The 10,533-nt window shown below is 37.0% G+C and overlaps 1 protein-coding gene across 1 annotated transcript in view; it reads right to left on the bottom strand.

Moving 5' to 3' along the window:
• The window catches only part of Uhrf2 (ubiquitin like with PHD and ring finger domains 2), a 62,755-nt gene that overhangs the window by 30,841 nt on the left and 21,381 nt on the right, over nt 1–10,533 (bottom strand). Inside the window, exon 3 of the mRNA XM_021151777.2 lies at nt 6,716–6,975. Within this exon, the coding sequence (XP_021007436.1) occupies nt 6,716–6,975 (260 nt within the window). The remainder of the gene's footprint in view (nt 1–6,715; nt 6,976–10,533) is intronic.

Raw genomic sequence — 10,533 nt, 5'->3', positions numbered from 1 at the left:
AATTTCGAAAGTGAATGACACAATCACCACCATAAAAAAAAAAAAAAAAAAAAAAAAAAAAAAAAAAAAAAAAAAAAAAAGATAATCCTTGGCTACACAGCAGTTCAGGGCCAGCTTAGGATACATGAGACTGTCCTAAAAAAAAACAAAAAGCTTTCCTACACTTATATTCCCCTAGGACTTGGGATTTTATTGTGAGGAAAGGGAGATAACTTTCCTCACGTGTAAATCATGTATGGCCACTAAGGGTGTTTTTAAAAGCAACTTTAGGATTCATTAAAATCCAAATCTCCAGATAATAAATTTCTCTCCAAATACCATGTTGATAAGATTCTAATAAAACAAGAGATACTAATTAAGGGGAGATTAAAAAAAACAACAGCAACTACTTTTGTGTCTGTCAGACACTTTGTTAACCACACACACTTTATTTATATTAGCTGCCTAAGACGTAAATCACTGATAACAGCCTAACCTAGGCATCTGTAATACTGATAAGCTACATATTCTTCACAAGAAGCCTTCAACAACTGAGCCCATATTCATCAAGGAATTCTCAGAAGATGTGTGTGTGTGTCTCATATATACATAAACATCAGAAAAACCTACTATCTTAAAAACATGTCAACATTAACTTTTGTACAAATACATTTTCACACACACACACACACAAAACCTTTGAGTTTTAAAAATAGGGTCTCTCTCTATAGCCCTGGCTGTCCTGGTACTTACTATGTAGATCAAGCTAGTCTTGAACTCAGAGATCTACCACCTCTGCGCCCCAAGTGCTGGGATTAAAGGTGTGTGCGCCGCGTCTGGCATGTATCTATAATTTTGAGAGAGAAAGTGTCAATGATTCCTAGTTCAAGTTTTCTTGCTTTGTTTTTAAGATCCTTCTACCTAAAGGGAAAAAAAAACCTTAATTCTGAAACATTTATCATTTTTCATATAGATTAAAAACTGTTATCTCTGCTATAAATAGAAGGAAATTGATTGATACAAGGAATGCCTATATATCTTGATCTGATTCTCCAATGAGTTTCCCTTCCCAGACTGAGAATTCATGTGGTGTAATAATATGTAAGATAGACTTAGTATAAAGTAGCTTCTCAAAGGGTTAGGAGAGCAGTCGCCTGCTTTGCTATAGCCGAGTTCAGCCCCCACCTCCCATTGAGGGGGAGTAAGGAGTCCTCCATCACGTACTGTGACCACAGCACTCTGGAGACTGTCTGGAGGGTCACAAATCCACGAGTGTGAAGACCCTGCCTCTTACTGATTAAAATTAAAGCAACTTCTGAGCAATGCCATTTTAAAGTGATAATCACAGCTTATGTAAGCCATTGCACTTGTCCAGTCTATACTGCAGCACTTTGACATTGAAAGTGCAATAAAAAAGCTTAATGTAATAAACAAAAACATAGGTCATTGAAAAAAAAAACCTCTAGTGCTTAGTATCATAAGTAGGATGGCTGATAGTCTATTTACAACATCCTAAGTGCTCTGAAATAATAACTATAGTGAAAACAAGTCATCTAGTGTAAGCACTAATTTTACAGATTCTCTTTACAACATATTCTCTGTATGTATCCCAGTTTACAGCTGAAACGACCACTGTATATTCAACAGCCATGTCTCAGGTCAAACCGTTCTTTCTCTTCAGAGATTTGAAGTTTGGCTGCTCCTGTACTATTGTGCAGTCCCTTCCAGATGAAGCTTCTACAATAAGAGCTTATCATGATTCAAGTTCTTCAAGTTAAAGATATACTTCTCCACTGCTATTCATCATAGTTTTACAGCCTTACGTTTGAGGTTCTACTCTTGACTACACCTGGCCACATAGGTGCTGTAAGACAGTGGAGCTGGAAGACAATATTCCACACAGTACAGTACAATTATAGCATCCTCTATTTGACAGCCACGTCACGTTCCATTGCCTCCCTTGAATCTTGCAATACAGCAAAAAATGATTTATTACAGCTTGTACAGTGGCATGAGTCAGTACCCCTAGATACTTTGGAGGCTAAAAAAAAAAAAGGACTGTATGAGACCAGAAATTTGGAAATTTGGGGCTAAGCCGAGCAACAAAGAAAGGTCCTGTCTGTTTTGTTTATTTTAGAAACAGGATTTTGAAGCCGGGTGTGATGGCATATGCCTTAATATCAGCACTTGGAGGCAGAAGCAGGTAGATCTCTGTATATTCAAAGTCAGGCTACTCTACAGGACAGCCAAGGCTATTATACAGAGAAATGCTGTCTCAGAAAACAAAACAGAACAGATAAGATAAAATAAAATAAGGACTTGATTTGTGGCTCAGGGTGACCCTACACTCATGCTTTCTGAGTGCTGATATTCACATGTGCTCCCATGGCTGGCTGACAAAATGGGAAAACAAGTGGGGAGGGGCTAAGTCGGTTTATATATGCCACTTAGAGCAATTCTTTTCAATGTACTCTCCACCAAAGATGGACTTGTCTGATGATGTATTAAAGTCTACTTTAAAATTCATTCTTCTAATTGCACAAAGCTTTAAGAAAAATGACTACCCTCTCCACGTTGTCATGACTCATCTTATGTTTCCACAGCCTTCTGTTACCGAGGATTTTGTTACAGGGGCTCATCCATTTTATACAGCACATACCATACTTTACATGTTGTAAAGAGAATTTGTAAAAGACATCTTCCACTAACTTTCTGGTATCTTTTGTTGCTCAAAAAAAATCCAGCTATATAATTCTCTTCAAGTTGCCAGAGGTGAAGCATTTAATTTTACCATGTAAAATTTACTGTAGATTTCTTATGCCTGTTGATTTAGACCAGTGGTTCTCAGCCTTCCTAACAGTTCCTCATGGTGACCCACAACCATAAAATTACTTTTGTTGCCATTGCATAACTTTAATTTTGCTACCATTATGATTGATTTATAATGTAAACATTTGTATTTTCTGATGATCTTAGGCAACCCCTGCGAAAAGATTGTTCAAGTCCAAAGGGTCACAACTCAGGTTGAGAACAACTGATCTATCTCATTCCCAGCATTGATTCTAATCAAGAAAGTTTCAACATTTAAAAAGACAACAACAACAAAAAACCTAACGCAGCTAAATAAATATAAATACGAAAGTTTTGTTCTCTATTCTAACACCCAAATAAAAGCACAGGCCCTACCCTTTGGGTAGTGTCATTTCTAAACCATCTTCAATGACTTCTAAAATTGTAAAATTGAATAAGCACTGGCTTACTTTGTATTTAAAGCTTCAGGTCCAATTCTTATTTGTGCTATTTTGTATCATACTTTTTGCCAAATGATAATACTTCTTGGACAGAATAAAACCTCAGGTATTTTTCCTAACTATTTTTCCAGCTTATCTAAAGGTAAACCTCAAGGTTGGAGGGTGACTCGGTGATTAGAGCACTTGCTGCTCTTCTAGGAATCTGGGTTTGATTCCCAGCACCAACACTACAGCTCATAACTAGTTGTCTCTACAACTCCATTTCCAAGGATACACTTTTCTGGCCAACATGGGCACCAGGCACACAAGTGGTTTGCATACATACATATAGGCAAAACCTCCATATACATTGTTTTTTTTATTAAGATAAGACTCTTTCGAGAACTTAAACATTACTTGTTGGCAATAGCTAACTCAAGTCTGTAAGTCTCTAACGCTAGGAGCATGTCTTCATGCTCTCAGCCAGAGCGTTCATTAAATCCAGGACTATTCATCATCACGATGCCCTGGCTCCAGACCTCCTACACCAACACCATGTCACCAGCATTACTAGTCCTGGCCAAGCCCATTCTCAGTTTGTGCGTTCTCACTGTTGGTTCTATTACCAAGGACTATGATTAAAGTAGGATTACGATTCATTTGAAATAAGTAGTATTGGTAAGCTAGCCCAAACTACAAAGATCAGAAAAGAAAGATTAAAGGTGTCTATTGTTGCTTGCAGATATCCTGAAAATGAGTTTCTACCAAGTTGTTTGTTGTTGCCTTCTCCTTTACAATTTTCTTTATTACTACTATTATTGTTATATTACTTTATGTGTATGGATGTTTGGGCTACATGTATGGCTGTGCATCACATGCATTCCTGGTTCCCACAGAGGCCAAGAGAGAGCACTGGATGCCCTTGGAACTACAGTTACAGACAGTTGTGACTATGTGGAGCTGGGTCCTCTGGATGAACAGTCAGTTAGTTCTCCAAACCTGAACCATCTTACTAACTTTTCTTTCTGTTTTTTTTTTTTTCCAGTTTTCTCAATTTTTATTGTTTTCTTTAGTTTCATTTAGTTTCATAAAAATTACCGGAAGTATATGAAAACGTATTTTACTTGTGCAAGTAATGCAGATTTATTTATCTTCACTTCAATAATGAACCCCATTTAAAATGAATTTCTCTTGATTGCTGTAAGAAGTTAAATTTCAACATTTGTTAACAAGCACCTTTGAAAGTGGTATAAAATTTCATGCCTTCTCTGTTTTGTACCACTGAAACAACTTTTTCTTCTCTGTTTCCTAGGTTTTGTTAGTTTTATAGATTTTACTGAGAACTTCACATTCTAATGAACACAAAAACAATGCTTTTCTTCAAGAAAATGTATCTTTGAAATGGGGTTAAAACTGGTTTTGTATGAAAACCATGCTCAAGTGACCATGGTGATACTAATGTATTATCTCATGTAACTCTTCATTTCTCCTTATAAAACTCCATCCTTTGTATAAGATGGCCTCAAGGAGGAAGGAGAACTCACCATTTGCTTACCATCTCAACCCTCTCTCTGTATCTTGTTGGGCTTCATTAAAAATACTCGTGATATGGTAGAATTCCACAAAGCCATTCTGAATATCTTGTACTCAGAAGTACATTTATGTATGTCTCCATGAGAAGAAATTTGACACTATCAGCATAGCATTTAAGACTGTAAGTTTTAAATTGCAAAAACTGCACAGAAGGAACTTTTGCCCATGGGAACTACATAAATTCTCTACAAGACCATGAAGTCCTTCACACATGCAAGGGCGGGCTGTCAGTTGTGTAGACATTGGTCTGATGTCACGATTGCCTAGTACACAGGGATTTGGTCTAAAGATGGCCATAGAGCATGTTACTAATAAGGCATGTATTTTAAGGGATTTTTAAATGTCCCACTGGATATTTGACTATAATCAGGAATTTTCCTCCATTTATCTGAGAATCTCAAAGACAATAACTAAAGAAAATATCCAACTTAAAAAAAAAAGAAAAAATTATAAATGAGACTATGTTATTTTCAGGAATAAATTTCACACTCTGTAATGGAAGCGAACACTATCTTATTTCTAACTCTGTGCCTTAATAGAGGAAAGCCCCAGAGTACTAGAGTGGTTCATTTCCTGAATACCAATTAGCAATTAGCTCAAGACTGAAACACAGGAATCTTCTGATATGAATCCTCCTTCCTACCCAAACTGAGTTACTAATAAGCTATGCAGTTATGAGTGTCCAGTTTGGGGTCACTCTCACAGTTATGCCCAATCCTGGCTCCCCAGGTTAGAATACCATTCTTTGTAGGATGCATGGACCTATGAACCTGTAACTCTCAAAACCTGGGGCAAGATAAGTTTTGTTCAATTGAGCATTTTGCTTAATAGGGTGGAAATTGGTTGATGTTTCAAGAAATTGACCTTGGCCATTTCTGCTCTCTCTAAGTTTTCTTATAACCATCTTGTACTATAAAAATGCAGAACCCATTCTAAGATTTGTGTTCATAGCACATGGCAAAAAGTTTCTGTGTGTGCCAATAATTTTTGTTTTGATTTTTTTTTCCGAGACAGGGTTTCTCTGTGTAGCCCTGGCTATCCTTAAGCTCAGAAATCCGCCTGCCTCTGCCTCCCAAGTGCTGGGATTAAAGGCATGCACCACCATTGCCCGGCTCCACAATTTTTAATAACAAAAATTTAGTGTTAAAATCTGCGCTCTTAAAGCCAAGATCCCTCATAATATTTCAGAACATAACTTTATCTAGAAACGGAGACAGGTCATGTGATTTCTTATTTGTAGGTGAGAGAGATGGAAAAATTCTAAATCTTGTAATAATGCATGATCTTATGGATATATTAAAAATCAATGAATTATTTTATTCAAATGGGTAAAATTATCTCAATTAAAAGGAGTTTTCAGGTTTTTTTTTTGCCTTATTCTTTTTTTTTTTTTAATCTTACTTACTTTTTTTTATTGGTTATTTTATTTGTTTACATTCCAGATGTTATTACCCCTTCCCAGTATCCCCTCCACAAGTCCCCTTCCCCTTCTCATCCCCCTGCCTCTATGAGGGTGCTCCACAACCAGCCCACCTCTCAGTGGTCATCAAGCCTTCACAGGACCAAGGGGCTCCCCTCCCAGTGATGCAAGATAAGTTTTTTGCCTTATTCTTAAAGCTATTACAATGTTTCCTAAATTAGATATAATCAAAACCTAACAGACAAATAGAAATCTAAACATCCTAAAACAGCAATAGTAGGATGATTAAAAACAAGGCACTTCTAAGCCAGAGATGACTGACAGGGAAGAAAGGGCCCTTACTGTTGAGTAACAATCTCTAAACACGCAGAAACAAAGACTGAACATGACTGCTAAATGATTTCTTCAGAAAGACTATGCAAAATAATCTTGCAATGCAAAGCTTCGCCTCTATACATGAAAACACGAAGTCCTCAACAACATGAGCACTTACTCATCATACTCGATATGATAAATAACGTCTTCATCAGCAGCAACTGAGTCTGAATTAGACGTAGAGGGTACATTGTCCAATTTATTTGTGTTCTCTTTGGAATTATGATTTACATTTCCATTAGTCCTTTTATAAGAACTGCCATTCTTCAGTGGAGTTTTGCCACGTGAATGTCCATCAGAAGCTCTAGTAACACTATGTATATGTGCTTCAAACCAAGCACCAAGGCCGACATCTCTGGCATCCACCAATTCATTTACCTAAAAAAAGTTTAAAATTAGTTAATGAAGCTTAATTTCATCTATTGCTTCAAAAACTTTAATATAACTCAAATTATTTGAGAGTTATTATTAAACAATATTTGTTGCTATTCATGTTTGAAATGATTACAGATTAGATCATACTATTCTTTTAGATTATACTGTACTATTTTAATCTTGGTATTTACTAATATAACTAAACTTTGTCCCAATTTCCTTCAATGAAGTAGATGTTTTAGTTCTTCCTCACCCATGTCTACGCTCTACTTATAAAAACAATGATTATGTACGCAGGAATCATGTTAAGAATGCCGCCATTACAAAATCAACACTATAAATAATTGAGACAATTTGTTCTATTAATTTCTTTATAACCCTAAAAAAAACCAACCAGTCCAACAAAAAAACACTACATGAAAATAAAACTTGTAAATGAAGGAATTATTCATAAAGAACAATGGAAAGAGTCAGCTAAACTAGTGTATACAAACTGGGAAGAGTTCTGCCATGGATTAGTAACTTGCTTGGCAAATATGTTCATTTACCACTTCAAAGAACAAAAGATAAAACAAGGAGAGAGGTATAAGATACAAAACAGAAGCCCAGTAATGATCCAGACCTAACCAACATCTTTTTCAAATGAAAACATTGATTAGAACATAGGTATATTGGAATTAAGAAACAGGCACGTTTTTAAAAGTTCTTCTAAAAAATGTGAGGACACCAGTAAGAGAAAGACAGTTTTATTTGTCTGTTTGTTTGTTTTTACCCCAGGGAAGGAGAGAAATCTCTTGAACCTTTTTCCCCATGTCCTCACAAAGAAAATCTGAAATCACCAACACATGATCATCTCATCAATCTAGTTTTCCCTTTGTTGGCTAATTTTTATTGTAAACTTGACACAACCTTAGAGTCACCTGGGAAGAAGGAAACTCAATTCAGGAATTGCTTTAGCTGGAGAGATGGCTCGGCGGTTAAGAGCACTGTCCTGAGTTCAATTCCCAGCAACCACGCGGTGGGTATCTCACAACCGTCTGTAATACACTCTTCCGGTGTGTGTCTGAAGACAGCTACAGTGTACTCATACAAATAAAAATAAATAAATCTTAAAAAGAATTGCTTCAATCAGATTGGTCTGAAGAAATGTCTGCGTTGACTACTATAGGAGAGGCCCAGCCCACTGTGGGAGGCACTATTCCTTGGTAGGGAGGGGTCCTGGATATGTAAGAAACTTCAACACCTCACAAAGACACTTTCTCAACCACGTTTGTAGCAGCTTTATTCATAATCGCTAGAAAATGGAAACAACCTAGATGTCCCTCAACTGAAGGATGGATAAGACGATTAATGATTCTCTGTTATGCTTATAGACAGGAGCACACTGTCCTGAGAGCTTCTACCCAGCAGCTGACACAGACAAATACAGACACCCACAGCCAAACAGTGGATGGAGCTTATGAGGACTCTTATGGAAGAATAGGAGGAAGGACTGTGGCACAGAAGGGGATAGGAATTCCACAGGAAGACCAACAAAGTCAACTAACCTGGACCCTTGGGCTTCTCAGAGTCTGAACCACCATCCAAAGAATACACATGGGCTGGACCCAGGCTTCCCCATATGGTATGTACTGCTTATATATAGCAGATGTGCAGCTTGGCCTTCATGTGGGTCCTGAACAACTGGAACAGGGGCTATCCCAAAAGCTGTTGCCTGTTTATTGGATATGTTCTTCTAGCTGGGCTGCCTTGTCTGGCCTCAGTGGGAGAGGAAGCACCTAGCCTTGCAAAAATGTGCCAGGGTGGGGTGGGAGGGGATCCTTAAGGGGACCCCTACCTGCTCAGAGGAAAAGGGGAGCAGATGGAGGAGGAAGGATTGTGGGAGGGGGTGACTGGGAGGGGGCCGTGAGCAAGATGTAAAGTAAGTAAAATTTAAAAAAATAAGGAAGAAAGGGAGAAAAGAAGAATGAAAGGAAGGAAGAGAGAGCTAGCTAGTGTTAAGTCTAAGCAGCCTCCTTTTCCCACAGTTTTGCTTGAGTTCTTGCCCTACCTTTCCTCAGTAGGGTATTGTGACCTGGAAGTCAGCTCTCTCCTCTCCAAGTTGCTTTGATCAGAGTGTTTTTAATCACAGCAACAGAAAGCAAACCAGAACACAGATGGTATAGCATGAAAGTATGTTCTAAAACACAGGTGCCAGATAATATGCAGTGTTCTTGACTTAGGTTTGCCTAATCATAATGAGTCTATTAATTACTTCTTTATGAAGAAACAAAGGCACCGTTAGCCGTTATAGGCAAAAGCTAATTAAAATGTAAATCCAGAGAGCTGAAAGCATCTTGTCCCTGAAAAACTGTGGGTTTTGCCATTATACTAAGAAGCTTGTTAAATCTGACACGATAGGTAAATATAAACTTAAAGTAAGTGATAAGCCCAGAAATATATTTTAAGTTTTTTTTTTTTTAAGTTTCAAATCACCAAAATAACACAGTAAGGAGAAAGCACAAATAAGTAAAAAACATTAACTTTCATCTTGGTGCAACATTCAACCAAAGTCAGCATGCAAAGTGAATACCATAGCAATGAAACAGCTTGAAAGGCACGCTTCAATACAACGTAAGAAGAAAGCATTCAGAAGAGGGGAACAGAAGGGTGGAAAGAAGGGACAGAGAAAGAACACTACTACTTCTACTACTAATAAAATAATGGTCCAATAGGTTATGTAAAACAAAGAATCATAAATAAACATGTTATCTACTATATAAATTAATTTACATATTAAATGAATACAGGCTTATTTCTTCCACTATAGTAACTAATAAATTTAAAGACAATCTCTTGTAAGCAAAAAGTAAAACAAAAATAATCAATGCTAAAGAATAAACTTGTTACTATTTACTCAGAGAACGCCAAGATGTAGTATTTCATTTAGTATTCCATTTATATCATTGTAACAGGGTATGCAATGTATGGTTGATATTTAAAAAAAAAACAGCAATACACCTTTAACCTGAAGTGTGGGGTGGGGTGCTGTAATCTGTAATCCCGGCACTCTGGAAGCTCAGGCTAGAGAATCACAAGTTCAAAGCCAGCCTAGGCTATATAGGAGACCACAGCAGTCTGTCTCAAAAACAAAAAGTTTAAAAAAAAATTTTCCCTACACAAATATAAACTCTACTATGGATCTGTAAGCAGTTAAAATGAAATGCTGAAATTTGTAAAAAGCTAGCATGTAAGGCTACTATTTAGAATAACCTAAAATGTATTAATTCATAAAAGTAGGGTTGTCATTTGAGTATGTAAATCTAAAACTCAAGTTTTATTATCCTATTGTTTTATTAGCATGCCACTTACAAATACTGCAAACAAAAAGGTGGCTGGTGGTGCTTTTAAACTCTAATACATTGTAAAATATATAGATATGTAGTGATAATTGTCAAATTTTGGTTTCTTTAAAAAACACAGAACCGGGCGTGGTGGCGCACGCCTTTAATCCCAGCACTCGGGAGGCAGAGGCAGGCGGATTTCTGAGTTCGAGGCCAGCCTGGTCTACAAAGTGAGTTC

The sequence above is a fragment of the Mus caroli genome, chromosome 19 (assembly GCF_900094665.2).
Source record: "Mus caroli chromosome 19, CAROLI_EIJ_v1.1, whole genome shotgun sequence".
NCBI lineage: Eukaryota > Metazoa > Chordata > Mammalia > Rodentia > Muridae > Mus > Mus caroli.
The sequence above is the reverse complement of the archived record's forward strand: the minus strand, read 5'-3'. Positions and strand labels throughout refer to the sequence as shown.